General features: G+C 46.9%; 1 protein-coding gene across 1 annotated transcript in view; it reads right to left on the bottom strand.

The window, feature by feature from the left end:
• Prr5l (proline rich 5 like) overlaps window positions 1-15875 on the bottom strand; it is a 75278-nt gene that overhangs the window by 6280 nt on the left and 53123 nt on the right. Inside the window, exons 6-8 of the mRNA XM_042691444.1 lie at window positions 13527-13618; window positions 9803-9940; window positions 4150-4276 (exon numbers count right to left, since the gene is read on the bottom strand). Of these exons, the coding sequence (XP_042547378.1) occupies window positions 4150-4276; window positions 9803-9940; window positions 13527-13618 (357 nt within the window). The remainder of the gene's footprint in view (window positions 1-4149; window positions 4277-9802; window positions 9941-13526; window positions 13619-15875) is intronic.

Here is a 15875-nt window from a genome sequence, read left to right on the forward strand (position 1 = left end):
CGCTGCAATGATTCTTGAGGGAAGCCTACAGCTCCTCCTTTTGCTTTCTGGAATGTTCTCCTTCCCAGCTAGGTATGGGCAGAGCAGAGACCCCAGGGGCTATATGGCTGTGTCAGTGCTTCCTTACCAAACTCTTGCCAGTCTCCAGAGCCAACCTTCAGGCAAGTGAAGGTCAGACAGGTCGAGCTTTGTCAGTCCCTGATGGGGTCCCTGGAAGGCCTGGAAACCAAAGGCTAGCTGGGCTGACAGACAGCTACCCACACTTACTTTTTTAGCTCTCTACCTCCCCCTCCTCCATCTTTTCTTTGCAGCAGCAAAAGCAAGACCATCACAGGGGGGAAGGAATCTGCTACCAAAGAACAGGTCATGCTGGGGGGGTACTCACATCCCCTGTGGACCTAAAGACTGGTCTCTCTCAGAAGGAAGGATGCCACCTTAGCTGGCACCTACCTGCCAAGCCACATATCCCTGTCCTTCTAGAATTTCATGAAGAGTAGAGCCGTGGGCAGCCTTTATTCCTTCCTCACGTACAGGTACCCTGCTGAGCTTGGCCATTCATTGCTCTGTAGCCAACAATGGCCACAGCTCCTTTCAGATCTCAAAAGAAGCAAAGGCTCAATAAGACTGTCCTTTGCCCTTTGTTGGGGACTGGTTCCCAGGCCTTTGATCTCCCAGGCTTGCCATAAAGCAGCCATTATTGCCCCTCTATCCAAGCCCATAGTGGCTCCTCATCCCAGGCCTTGAAAAGACCCAGAGGCCTACTTGTCATGCAGAGAAGTCACAGTGTCCTGAAACAGGGCACCCCCCAAAGAGGGGCCACCCGGGGACACAAGAGAGGGAGGTCTGTGGGAACCTGCGGATTTCTATGAGAGAAACCCAGAAGCCCAGTTTTTGCTTGGGAGAGAGGGAAGATCTGAGGGACCCGTGAGCCATTGTACTGGGGATCCATTTTTGTTTTGTGTTTTGTTTTGTTTTGATTCACTGTCAAATGTTCTGCTACTTGCCTTTGCTTGGACAGTCTTCCCTCCCTGCTTACTCAGCCAACTCCTATTCATCCGACAGTTCTCCCCCATAGACCTCACTTCCTCCAGGGAACTTTCCGGAATTTCCTGGTCCAGATGAAGTCCCTGCTGTGGTTTCCCCTGCACTTCCCCTCAGAGCTCAGATGGGTACACGATGAGTCACCGTGTTTGTGACCTCTTCATTGGACCATGGGCCTTAGAGGGAAGGGATGTGTGTGCTTTTATCACAGATATGGCTGCAACACCTCTCAAGGTACTTGGGGTAGGGTTTCAGGGTACATTTGCTAAAATAATAATAAGATAAAACTTGTTCAAAGAAGAGTATGTCCTTTCCTCTCTGTCCCTAGTGAGATAATTCTAAAAGTAAGGACTGTCCGTGGGTCTAATAAAGGTTCAGATTTTTGCCTTATACCTTGACAAAAATGGATAGCACTCAAATTTTAGCTAGAATTCAGAAGTACCTCCTCTTAGAGGGAGTCCAAACTTGCAAATCTACCATGTTCCTTTTTTTTTTTCTTTTTTTTGGTCGGTTGTGGGGCTTGAACTCTGGGCCTGGGCCCTGTCCCTGTGCTCTTCAGATCAAGGCGAGCACTCTACCACTTGAGACACAACACCAGTTCTGGTTTTTGAGTGGTTTATTGGAGATGAGTCTCACAGACTTTCCTGCCTGGGCTGGCTTTGAACCGTGATCCTCAGATCTCAGCCTCCTGAATAGCTAGGATTACAAGTGTGAGCCACCAGCGCCCAGCTCTACCATGTTTCTTATATGGAAGACAATAAGACACTACTCTGAACTGGAAGGGTTCAAGGATTGTTGAAGCATGCCACTGAGAAGTAGATTTTGGGGGCTGGGAAGGTGGCTCAGTGGTAGAGTGCTTGCCTTGTATGCATAAGGCCCTGGGTTCGATTCCTCAGCACCACATAAGCAGAAAAAGCCGGAAGTGGCACTGTGGCTCAAGTGGTAGAGTGCTACCCGTGAGCAAGAGCTGAGGGACAGCACCCAAGCCCAGAGTTCAGGCCCCACAACAGACAAAAAAAAAAGTAGATTTTTTTTGGCGGGGGTTCTCTGTACTGTTCCCATTTAACCTAAAAGTAAGACACAGACTTATGAAGAAAGAAGGTATTCTGTCTCCCTTCTCCCAGAAGGAAATGGTTAACCATTCTAGACAACTTTAGGCCTTGTCACCTGGGGGCAGTACCAAGAGTCTCCACTGACAAGCTTTACTAAGAAGCCACTACCTGCCATTTTCTTGCCTCTCCATAGGTCCTTAGAATTTCTAAGTTATTTTCCTCTTGTTATTTCTTCTTGTTTTATGTTGAAATAGCTGGAATTTAAAGCTACTTGTTGCCTCGGTGTCTCCCAGGTGTCTATGAATTATATGTGTCAATCAACTTGTTTCCTTTTGTCTTGTTAAATCTGTAATAGGGCCTGGTCTCATCCAAGAACTTATGAGAATTAAAGAAAAAAAATGTTTTTCTTACTCTACATTATGTTAGGCCCAGTCAGTAGCTGAATCCTTGCCATGGCCCAACCAACCCACTGGCATCCTCCCACCTCAGAAACTTGGTGAGTTGAGCCAGTAGCAGGAAGATAGGCTCTAAGGAGTCCACAGCAATATGGCATCCAGTCCTGGGCCAGGGAAAGCAGGCGACTATTTTCCTTCAGTATCATTTCAACTCTAGTTCTTTCCAGCTCTGGTGGAGTGAGTAATTGGGAGCAAGGGAGGGGAAAAACTGGCAGGCATCAGGCTGGGGCCAGTACCCTCCGATCTGTGGTGGCTGAGGTTAAGCTAGTGTTTCCCTAGAAATACGACTAAGGCCAGGAAAACTGCCAGGAAGAGGCCTGGCCTTTTCTGGGAGGAGAGAAGCCCAGGAAGGGAAGGCACCATTCTGGAAGCTACTCCTTTACTCCCAGGACTTGAAGCCATTATAATGAAAAGAGAAGCAACAGATTCCAAATCCTATGGTGTTACCTGGGTGCTGGCTACCTCAGAGTACAGCTGGCTGCTGTCCACCTAGCACATATTTTTTGAGTGCCTTCTCTGACCACATTACTATATTCTGACAGCTTCCATTTTAGGCAAAAACTAGGGAATATCTTTATTATAAGCTTCACTCCATGGCTGCTCCTACTGAGACTGTGGCTTTGCTGAGAACTATTTCATATGATTTTTTTTTTTTTCGGTCAGTCATGGGGCCTGAATGCTGGGCCTGGGCACTGTCCCACAGCTCTTCAGCTCAAGGCTAATGCTCTACCACTTGAAACACAGCTCCACTTCCAGCTTTTTCTGTGTATGTGGTGCTGAGGAATCAAACCCAGGGCTTCATGCATGCAAGGCAAGTACTCAACCACTCAGCCACCTTCCCAGCCCCTCATATGATCTTATACTGTGCTATACAGCTGTTTATAAGGAACCCCACTGATGTGGTCTCACCCATAAAAGAAGCAGATCTGATTTATGTCTAGATTTTCCACTGGCCTTGTACGGAGTCTGATGCCAATGTAGCTTCACAGACACCAAAAAAAAAAAAAAAAAAAAAAAGACCCAGCAGGATTTGCTCCCAAATCCAGGAGCCCCTTTTCTTCTTCTTCAGCAAAGTCCACAGCAGCACCCACACCAATGGGGGGGGAGGCGGCGGTGCACCGAGGGGATAGCAGCTCCATAAGGTCTGGTGTATGGAAGCATCAAGCTGGCTAGCTTCACATCTTGAGCTGCTTTCAAAGAAATCCATTATGACAGGTTGTCCAATCAGGTCAGGGAAGGGTGTAATAATGCACAGTTTGTGTTATTAGACACAGGAAAAAAAAGAAACTAAACTAAACTAATTTCCAAGGCTCATAAGGAAGATCAAACTAATGTTCTGGACACATAAGAAAGATCAAAGCCACTGATCAAAGATGTGGAAGAGACAGGTACCACTGCAGAGATCAGGGATTCAGTCTCTGGAGAGGAATCACCTCAGGGGGCTAGGGAGAGGGTTACTGTGACACAGAATGTGACTAGAATATGAGTGATTAACATGTACGGATTTGCATTGGCCACATCCCGAGCAAACTACTCAGCACCATGTAGCAGCTATCACTAGGCACAAGGCTCCCCGGGAGCTTAAGAGCTTCACCCCTTACCCAGCATGAATGTAGGGCCTGAGCAGCCACGGTCCCCACTGAGGCCAAGGAAGGGAGAAACCACTTGCTTCACCAGCTCTTCCAGTTGCAGATAGCCCTCACTGGGGCCTGTGGGTTCATGAACACTCTGCAAATGAACAAGGTAGACGCACACAGGTCAGAGACAATTGCTACCATAGCAGGCCCGCATCAACATATCCAGATTGCCTTCCCATGTGTACAACGCCTTAGGCACACAGGCATAAATCTTATTTCAGCACTTCACTTAGACCACCAACAAGCAAGAGACAAGGGTTCTTTTCTGGTCCTCCTTCTATAGATGGGAGATAACAACCCAGTGAGTTTAAGTAGCTTGCCCAGCCCAACACAGCCAGTAAAGGACAAACATCCTGAGCTGGATCCCAAGCTCTCTAGCTCTGAGGAGCAGAAAAGTGTTGCTTTAGTAGTAGTAGGCTTTCAGTGGCAGGGTGATGAGCCACTTCAAAAGCTCAGCATGACAGGAGCCTTCAGAACTAAGCCATGGGTAAACACCAACCACAGCGAATGGCCCCAACAACCAAGAAAGAAAGAAAAGCAGCCTGTAACTACCGTGTCCTAGAAAACTGGCAGGCGCCTTGGGAATGCAGCTTCTTAGTGGAATGGAGTTACAGGCATGCTCTGCAGAGGGACTGCAAGGATACAGGAACCACGTGGCAAGGGATGAGGCTGAGCAGGAGCCCAACCAGGTTCTGTGGGGTTGTTTTCAGTCTAAAAAATAAAAACGGCACATTTCTAAAGTGTGCCCTCACTTAAAAGGTAAAAGCTCTGCAGGGCATTGAGGTGCTTTAGGGCTGGAGAAGCTTGTTGGATAAGGAGGCAGAGCAAGGGAAATTCCTGCTGGCCAAGGACCCCTGCATGGGCCACAGTTTCTGAAGAAACAAAGTCTTCTTTTTGGTCCTTGGTCCTTTCTTGGTCCTTCTTGGCTGCATCACAGAGATGAGGACATAGGTATGTTCAGGAGTATGGATTCCCCCAAGTGGTGCAAAAAACCATAGGAGGAAGAGAAGCTGGTAGGCACAGGCTAGGGCTGGAAAGGGCAAAGAAGAGAAGAGTTGCAGAGAAAATGAGTGGGCAGAATGCCAACAGGCTGCCTGACACTTTATGGCGGTGATGGGAAGTAGGTGGCAAGGTGGCTCTCCATGCCCTCTGCTCCAGTTCCACTCATACTGCATTTAAAGCGTGCAAAAAATTGGCATCAGAAAAAAAAAGGAAAGAAAAAGCAAGCCAGGTGATGGTGGCTCACACCTATAATCCTTCTACCTGTTCAGGAGGCTCAGATCTGAAGATTGCAGTTCAAAGCCAGCCTGCATAGGAAATTCCGTGAGACTCGTTATCTCCAATGAACCACCAAAAAGAAAAAAAAACACACACACACACACAAAAAAAACCAGAAGTAGAGGTGTGTCTCAAATGGTAGGACACAACCTTGAGCAAAAATACTAAGGGACAGAATCCAGGCCTGCATTCAAGCCTCTGTACTGGCATGCACATGCATGCATACACCACACATACACCACACATACACACACACACACACACACACACACACACACACACACACACACACTTCACTTCAGAAGATGTAAACAGAATTCTAAGTGAACTGGGAATCCTCCTGTCAGTAGAGAGAAAAAAAAGCAGGTCCTTATTTATGCTCTGAGGGAACTATGCCATACCTCAAAGCAGTGAGAGCAGTTTCAACCACAAAACCACCTCGACTAGATTTTCAAAGCCCAAGAACTCTTCTTTCTCTCTTTATTTTTGTCCTTGGTAACTCTTACCTGGGTTCCCCCTCTAAACTTCCTCCCCATAACCCATAAACACTAGACAGGGAGAGGTTATAGAAAATACAAAACTGTCAAAAGGTGGAAGGAAATGGACAATGGGCATACAACCTGACACTGGATGGTTTCCCAGAAACTCATCTCTTGAAAACTTGGCTTACACAGAGCCCTCCAAAATGGATCTGCCCTCATCCCTCTGCTTGGCTTCAACACTGGTAATGACATTTATGAGATCTTCATGGCTCCGAGCAAAATGAAGATGCAAGGTCCCTTTGTTCAATAAAACATTAAGAACATTTGAGTCTGCCAGAAGCTGGTGGCTCACTCCTGTAATCCTACCTATTCAGGGGGTAGCTGAAATGTGAAGACTGAGGTTCAAAGCCAGTTGGCTAGAAAAGTCTATGAAATGTTTATCTCCAACTAACCAGCAGAAAGCCAGAAATGGAGATATGACTCAAGTGGTAAAGTACCAGTCTTGAATAGAAAAAGCCAAGTGAGAGTATAAGGCCCTGAGTTCAAGCCCAGTACTGGTGGTAAAACGTACATACATACGCATGTACGTACACACACACACACACACACACACACACACACACACACACACACACACACACATACACACAGAGATTTGAGTGAGTGAGGGGGGGTGGGCCTCAACAGTCCCAGTTTCTGGATCTGTCTCTTTCTGAGACACCCTGACAACAGAAGGAGGACTTCTGCCATAGTAGGAGGACCTCTTGTATCTTAGGAAGGGAGGAGTTGCTTCAAAAATACTTGGAAAAGAGACAAAAAGGGGTGAGTAGAAGACTGGGAAATGGGGCTTTTCTCTGTGCTAGAGTCAGGTCATTTGGAAAAAATCAGCCTCATGTCTCATCACCCTGGAGAGTGAGAGCCCAGGGGGAGAATGGACAGTTCTAAGCACAGAGGCTGAAATTGTCTGAGGCAGGAACAAGCCCCAAGGGCATAGCCAACCTGGTTGTTCTATCAGACCCACAGGCTGGTGCGCCTGCTGCTGGAGGAGGACTTGGGCTAGGTTAAGGCCCATATTCATCACTGAGCCTCCCAGCCCAGGCTCCCTACCTCCTGTGTGAGAAAGAGCATGGCCAGGACACTTGGGAGAAACCATGCTTCTAATACCTAGGAGGCAATGGGAAAGAAGGCAGCAGTGGCCAGAAAGGCTGAGCAGAGAAGAGAAAGAACCAGGGCTGATGTGTGGCTGAACAGCCTAGCTCTACACAAATCTCTATGTGATCTTGAGCTAGTGAGCCAAGGCCTGAATCTCCATCTCTGCTTGACTCACAGAAGGACAAAAGTCACAGAAGGAACTCTCTTTGCCCAACTTCCCCAGGCATTTTCCAGGACCATGGAGCTTCTCTGTACTTCTCTTGGGTCAGGGAGGATCCCTGGGTAAGGGCATCACGGGATCTGAGGCCAGCGACCTGGGGTCCTGTCCAAACTCTCACTAGCTGGTACTGTCATTCACCGAATGGTGGCTAATCAATGCCTACTATGAGACAAAGTGTGAGGACACAAGTGGGAACACAAAGCACAAGTATCTGCTTTGACTGGAAGGAGGGTTAGGAATCCCAAGGACAGAGTGTTCTGAGAGGAGGGAACAGCAAACAGCAAGTTCCTGCTGTCATGGAGGCCAAAGGCCATCCCACCAGGTAAGTCAGGTTCCAGGTCAGGCTGAAGAGGTGGGAGGGAACCCAGGCCCAGTTACTGAGATCAACTGGCAAGAGTTTGATGCTGCCCCAAAGAAAGCAAATTGGGGCTAGTACTGGAGTGGATGGAAGATGGCTCTCTTAGGCTAGCTGGGGAATTCTGATAGATGATGGCTGTCAGACTGTCTTGGCACAGGATTAAGAACCTTACCATGTGGTTGATGTTTTTCATTATATAGAAACAATCCCAAGTGCCCAAGCCCTGAGTTCAAACCACATGACTGACAGAAAAAAAAAAAAGAGATAGTCCTCCTGTTCCAGCATCACTAAACGAAATGAGGGGTCAACAGGTGAGACTCCCTCACCTGAAGAACTGGGTCGATTCTCCTTCTCCAAAGGAAAAAAGAGAAAACGTGTGTGTGTGTGTGTGTGTGTGTGTGTGTGTGTGTGTGTGTGTGTGTGTGTGTGTGTGTGTGTGTGTGTGTATGTGTGTGTGTGTGTATATAAATGCCTTATCTTCAAAACACAAATAAAAACAGGATGTTGGAATCCCAATGTCCCTACTCTGACAACCAGAATCCTCAACAGCTCATTTTTTACCCAAAATTTTTGGGTGCCAAGCCCGAGTGAGGCTTTCTGGGAGGTAAGCTACACAGACTTTTCTATCCCCACTCCTTCTCCTTTCTTGACATAACAAGGTTGGGGCTGACATCTAATTCTAGTCAGTAATACCCAACCTCCATGCCTTAAGGCAGCTCTTCCTCCTCTCTGAGGACAGGAAAAGGGCAGAAAGCCCAGAAGGATGGCCCAGCTTAGAGAATCAAAAGAAAACAGCAGTTGGGTGAGGCAGGAGCCCCAGATGTCCCCATGTCTGATGTGCCATTCTTGTTGTAAGGCTCCAAGAGGTCACCATGAGCCTGATGCAGTATGCTTCACCTATCAGAAGGAACCTTAGTTCCCCTGCTGGAACTAAGCCCCTATTTGATTCTAATTAAAGGTTACATCTGACTGGGAAAAGGGAAATCACCCAGCTCAAGGTAAGTCAATCCGATCCCTTTTAAAGTTAGGTATAATTTTAAATTGAACTATCTTTTGCCAGCTAGGAGATTCCATGCAAGTGTGTAAACTCTATAGGTTTTTGTTTTCTCATTGGTGTTTGTTTGGCTTATTTAAAAAAGCAATACATTTCAAGTCCTTGGTCTGTGCTTGAAAAACAGCCAGGGACTAACAAGCATTAGCTCATTTTCTTGTTACTGGTTTAGAACTAGGATTAAGAGACACAGTAGGCAGCCATCTGTGTCTCTTGATGCAAACCCACAAGCTGAGACATGCCATGTTTGACCTGATGCAAACCAAAGCAATGGTCACAATTCTATAGGCCCAGAAAAACCAAGTCCAAGAACAGCTTAGCAAAGCCAGGTGAGGCAGCATCAGAGAGAAAGAGAGGGGGGAAAAATCACACACAAAAACCAGACATTATTATAGACTTAATAGTGAAGAAATGCCTTGGCTCTGTGAACTGACTGTGGTCTTCCTCCATCAGAAAGCCTATCTCCCTGGGAGCCACCTGATAGATTTCTGGTCTGGCTCATGCTAGGTTAAAGTGGATTCTTTGTTGATACTTGCAACCTTTGACTTCCTGACATTTTTGGGGAAAAGGATGTCTACTTCCTGAATGGAGGATCATCTTTCATTCCCTCCCTACTGCAATGCCATTACCCAGCACAGTAGCAGGGACCAAACAGGTACTCAGTGAATACACATCATACAAATGAACCAAAAAACATACACAAGCCTGGCACCCATGACTCATGCCTGTAATCCTAGCTACCCAGAAGGGTGAGATCTGAGAATCACAGTTTGAAGCCAGCCCAGGGAAGAAAGTCCATAAGACTCTTATCTCCAACTAACCACCAGAAAACGGTAAGTGGCACTGTGGCTCAAAGTGGTAGAGCACTGGCCTTGAGCAAAAGAGCTCAGGGACAGCACTCAGGCCCTGAGTTCAAGCCCCATGACCTACAAAAAGGAAACATCCACAAACTGATGAAGAACACCTAGCTAAGCTAAAGTGTTTGTCACTTGTTCTCTTCCGCTTACCCCATGATGGCCATCTCCTCTTTCATTCCCTCCCTAGGCTGGATGGGCATACCTGCATGAGGGCCTCACCTGCAGAATCAGCAGCATCTGGACAATGGATGAGGGTAGCTTGGACTGTGACAGCAGCAAATCACCCAGCTTTACCTTCAGCAGGACCAGGTCTCGGAAGCCCAGCAGGGAGATCTGGCGGATGGTCAGTTCCTGTCCCTGGAGAGAAGAGATGAGAGAGGGTGAAAGGTGAGCATTTGACTGATCTGCTTCCAACCATAAAGAGTTCAGGACAGTATGTGTTTACAGAACATCCAGATGGGCCAGAAACAGATATCTGTAAAGCCCTGGGAGGCTGGCAAAGCTGAAGGCCAAGATCTGTCCTCTGGAATTAGGGCTTTGTATAAGACAGAGGTGACTCAACATACTTAAATGGCCTAAAGACAATACAAAGTCCACATGATCCAGGCAGTGCTGACAGTCTGTGAGTGGTTAGGAAGAAGGAAAATGGGGGAAAACAAGAGAGATCAATGTCCCTTCTCCAGTCATGGCTACTTCTTCAAGTTCATCAACATTTCTAGAATGACACTGATCAAGATACATTGTATTCATAAGCTGACATGTTGAGCTGAAACCCCTTTGTATAGCTAAAGATAACATTGAAAAAGAATAACATTTGTCATGAAAATATCTATGAGGTATTTTTTTCTTTTCTTTCTAAAATAACCACTGAATTTCGTTCATCTTTCTGTCATCTCACTGCCAACAAAAGGGACATTTTACAAAATGCAATCCTAGTTGTAAAGAAGTTCACTAGCTCAGGATTCCTATACACCCTAATTTAAAACAACGAATGAACCGATATTGAACAAATATTTCTACACCCATAATCTTCCAGGAAGTTCAAGAAAACATCAGACTGTAGAGGTTTAGAGAAGATTTGTAGTTCCTTCATACACACAAATAACGTAGGAAGAAAAATAATTGGAAAAGTAGAAGGAAGGAGTTTGGGGGAATGAAGAGGGAGGGTCAAAGATGAAAATAATAACAAGTAGACACAAGAGCTGGCATGTATTAGGCTCTGATAATATGTTAGACACGATTCTGACTATTTCAGGTGGAAATAACACACATCCCTCACAACCACTGCTGTGGTCTGAATGTTTGGGCCCCTCTTAAATTCATACGTTGAAATCCCAAACCCCAAGGTAATGGACTCTAGATGTGGGGCATTTGGGATCCCTTGGTGATCCCTTGTAAGTGGTGGGATTAATGCCTTATAAAACAAAACAGGCCCTAGAGAGACCCAGGTCCCTTTCACTATGTGAAGATTCAACAAGTTGCCATCTATGAAGAAACAAGCCAGCTGGGCGCCGGCGGCTCACACCTGAAATTCTAGCCATTCACTGGCTTGTCACGAGGCCCTGCTACCCCTTCAGTTCACAGTGAATCAAGAGAGGGGATTCATATTAATCCAAAACTGGCTTCTCCAATTGTTTTAGGCTAGAAAAGAAAGCATAGTCACCACCTAGCCCATCTCCTCATAACCTCTGTCATCCAAAAAGGTACAGAAAATGCATTTGCGTGGTTCCCGAGGCTCCACACAGTTCCCCTGGGCAGAGCCCAAAGAAAGAGTAAAAGCAAAAAATTCCACATCCCAGAAAATTATGAACATGTGGCCAGGTCAGTGGAGAAAAAGAGGAGGAGGGAGGCAGCTGGCCCCTTCTGCCACCCTCTCTCCTAACATCCATTAGCTGCGGCCTTCCCACCTCCCAGTATTCCCATGCCACACTCTAAATGCTTGTCCCCCTTACCCATCTCAGGTAGCTAACTAAAACAGGTTAGCACATGCAAATGTCCTAGGAAGCTGACAGGAGAAGGCAGTCAGCAGGGAGGAGGCTGTGGTAGAACAGAGCGCAAGCAAAATTCAAGTCTGTTGTGGGAAGATGAGATTGAACAGGGCAGTGTCAGTTACTTCCAGATCTGAGTTTTCAAGAGAACTATAATAGTACCATGCTGAGACTCATGGACAGGGATCCTGACAGGCTCTCAGCGTCAGAGGTCCCATCATTGTCTGCCTCTGGCTGTACTGGAGCTGTGCCACTCAGTTCCCACATTCCCCACTTGGGCACCCTAACAGATCCCTATCGGTCCATGCATGCCCTTCCACAAGGGACAAATGCAGGATGTCCAGTTAAATCTGAGCCATGCTTTGGAATAAACATATCCCAGTATTGCACTACTTGTTTATTTTCATTCAAATATAACTTAGTAAGTATACTGCATGTTTATTTGCTAAGTCAGGCAACCCTTTTCTCAAGTTTCTTCCTAAGATCCATGGCTGGCCAGAGAGTGGCTATCTAGAGAAAAGGAAGGGGGTAGGGATGCTGGGTAGGTGAGCCTGGACTAGGAGGAGAGGGAGTGGGCTACAGCCTGGAGTTGCTACCTGCTGTGACTTACTGGAAAAGTGAGGGGCAGTTCTGAGCCAGAAAGGAAGTCTGCAGGCCCAGCCTCCCAGGTGTGAAATACTTGGGCTATATTTGAAGCAATTCTAAGTCCCTTTAAAACACTATTCAACCACAGTCCTCAAGGGCCCTTCCCTGTGGTATGGGGAAATTCCAACCATTGTGTTAATAGCTAGGCTCCTATTCTGAATATTGGACTCCAACTTCAGCAAAGCCTTATTACAGGAAGCTTCAACCCCAGGGGAAGGGTGGAATGTGAGCTCCCTGGTGAGGGCGGTGAGAGAGAGACAGACACAGAACATACTCTCTCCAAAGGGAAAGAGGGGACTCGGGCCTGGTAGAATCTCCACAGAATTCACACGACTTTACCCAAAACCACACACCACCTCAAATCTGATTCTTTACTTAGCACTGTTTCTACTATATCATATAGTTCTATCTCAGAATCCCTTATGGAGGGTAAGGAATATTATTACCTTTTTCTGAGGGTTTCGGGACAACAACAGTTTGCTTAAAAATTGTGCCTCAAATTGGGCAGAGTAGTTCACTCCTGTAATCCCTGCTACTGGAATGGGTGGAGATCAGGTGGGATGGAAGTTCGAGACCATCCAGGTCCAAGAGTTCATGAGACATTACCACCCACATCCCCACCAATAAGCCAGGCATGCTGATGCATGCTAAATAGGATAATTAGGAACTATAAAATAGTACTTGAAAAATAGCTAAAGCAAAAAAGGGGTTGGGAACCTGGCTCAAGTGCTAGAACACCTGCCTAACAAGTTCAAGGCCCCAACTTTATATCCCAGTAGTACACACACACACACACACACACACACACACACACACACAGTGTTTAAAGAGAACAGTGATGAAGGGGAGAGGGACAAAAGAGCGCAATGAAGAAGGTTGAATATGACCAAAGCCTATGTGATGCATGTATGAAAATATCACAAAACCCATTATTTTGTACAATTAATATACACTAATAAATATTTTTAATTATGTTTCCAAAACTTGGAGGAAAAGGAAGGTTGGGGGTGAGGAGAGAGAAAGCAAAGTTTCCCTCTCAGTCTTCTCTACTTCAGAAAAGTAAGAAAGACCCAAACCAAACCACTCCAAGAATATAAAAACATACTGAAAACCAAGCAAGTAACCAGAGCTTAAAATTGCTAGTTATTCAGGCTCTCATCTCTGTTTGAAATTTAGGAGCTTAATATAGAACAGAGAGCCCTCCAGAGCCCTTCATGGTCCCTCATGGACTAGAGGCCCCATCTCTCCTCCATTAGGAAGGAGGCCTCAGCTTGTCAAGGTTAAAGGAAACAGACACGGAGTCCACTGACCTGAACGGGGTAAAATATTGCCTGCAGGGTGGGGAGGGTCTCGGTGAAGAAGTGGTCCCAGACTTCGGCCAGCACCTCAATGCGATTTTCACCTACACAAGGCGGGGAGGGGGCAAGAAGATGGAGGGGGAGAGAGAAAGAGAAGAATTTGTCATTACTTGAGGGAGAGGCCACCAGACAGCTCCATCTCAAATGTAAAATGGCCTATGTGAAGCCAGGGACTGGGAATGTGGCTTAGTCGAAAGCTTGCCTAGCATGCATGAATCCCTGGGTTCGATTCCTCAGTACCACATAAACAGAAAAAGCCACAAGTGGCACTGTGGCTCAAGTGGTAGAGTGCTAGCCTTGAGCAAAAAAGAAGCTCAGGGACAGTGCCCAGGCCCTGAGTTCAAGCCCCAGGACTGGCAAAAAGAAAAAGAGAAGAAAAACAGGAAGCCAGGAGCTGTAAAAGCAGCGTAGTAGTGGTGGTGCAGTGTCTTTGTTCCTGGCTAAAACCACCAGAAATTCTCAGGGCAGAAATATACTTAGTTTCACTAGGATTCACACTGCATCACAACTCCCTTCACCACAGACACTAGACCAACAAGAGTTACTGCCGTAAAATGCACAACCATTTGAGGCCCACATTTGAGTGGTTTATCTCTCAGTGGTGTCCCCAGTGTGTTAGTATTTAGAGGTGATGATAACTTTAAGGGATCAGGATCTAGTGGAAGGTGGTTAGGTCATTGGGGGAAGAGAGGAAGAGTTAATTCCCTGGAGAGGGGCTATTTAGAAGAGGGAACCTGTCTGGCTGCCTGCTTTGCCATACTCCTCTCATACACACGTAGCCCACCTCTGTGATACAATCCCCCATGAAGCCTTTATCGGAGACCAAACCCAGAGCCCACCAGCTCCTAAACTTTAAGCCATCCCAAACTGCAACCAAAACAAACCCCTTTACCAGGTGTCCAATCTTAGAGATTTTCTGATAGCAATGGAAAAAAGACTGGTCTAGAAATAGGCAAGTATACCTTTCTACCTCCCAACCACCATTCCCCCCAAAAGAGAGCTGAAACTAAAAAATTACACACACACACACACACACACACACACACACACACAAATGTTATCACCACACAAATGTTTATAACAGTCTCGGAAAGTGAGTTAATTTACACACGAGACATCACACCAGGTGACTCTGCTAGCCTATTTGATAGGCTCAGGAAGCCTAGTAATTGGTCCAAAGTCATACTGCTTGAAGGCAGAGCTGGGATTCCAGAACTTTCTCTCTTTACCACCCCAATCCAGGAAGAGTACACAGTTACGCTCTGCTCTTTTCTGTCTTAGCCACTAATTCAGTGCCCTTCTTCAGGGTTTGAGCTGTCAGAGATACACAGATCTGAAAACTGTCACCTCCACCCACTGCTTTCTGGTAGCTGGGAGGGGATTGTGCTCTGAAGAGGTCACCTCCAAAACACAGGACCCACCTGATTCACGCCTCCTCGTCCCCAGGACTAGGAAGCCTGGGCTCTGGCCAAGCACCACTCACTAGCTAAGAAGACACAAGTTGCCCTGCACAGCAGAGGGTTGTGGGAGGAACCCTGTGAGGGGAAAGGAGCAGGGACCGGCGCGGGCAGGGGGAGACCGGCGTGGGACAGGCGCGGGCTGGGGGAGCCTGCTGCAGGCCGGGGAGACCGGCGCAGGCCCGGGGAGCCTGCTGGGCGGCTGCTGGTTAATGACCCAGATATCCGAGCTGGCAGGGTGCTGCCTTTGCTCATCCTAGGCAGAGAAACTAGGTCAGCCAAGATTAAGACACCAAGAGACGTGTTTGGCAAAAACACTGCCCATTCCGCTGAACAGCTCTTGATTCAGCTAGCGTCCCCATCTATTAATTTCAAGGATAGTAAGAGCACAGAAGAGGAAAAGGGTGTAAACAGTTGCTAACAGCCCCATGAGCTTACAAACTCTGTGTGTGTGTGTGTGTGTGTGTGTGTGTGTGTGTGTGTGTGTGTGTGTGTGTGTGTGTGTGTGTGTGTGTGTGTGTGTAAAATACAGGGAACAGTGCAGATCCTCAGATCCCTCTGCTCACCTTACTTACTCAATGGCTTCCTTTACTCCCTTGCCTCCTCCACTAGAATAGCAGTGATGCACAGGCCCCAGTGGATCCTCCTTGACAGTCCTTTTCTGGTATTTAGTAGAGCTCCTGACACATCAATAAATCAAGTGTGTGTGTGTGTGTATGTATGGGGGGGGGAGAGTGTGTGTGTATGAGAGAATGTGTGTGTGTGCACACACATGGGCATGCCAATACTAGAGTTTGAACTCAGGGCCTAGGCACTGTCCCTTAGCTTTTTGCTCAAGTCTGGC

The sequence above is a fragment of the Dipodomys spectabilis genome, unplaced genomic scaffold (assembly GCF_019054845.1).
Source record: "Dipodomys spectabilis isolate Male_0828 unplaced genomic scaffold, ASM1905484v1 ptg000145l, whole genome shotgun sequence".
In the NCBI taxonomy this organism is placed as follows: Eukaryota; Metazoa; Chordata; class Mammalia; order Rodentia; family Heteromyidae; genus Dipodomys; species Dipodomys spectabilis.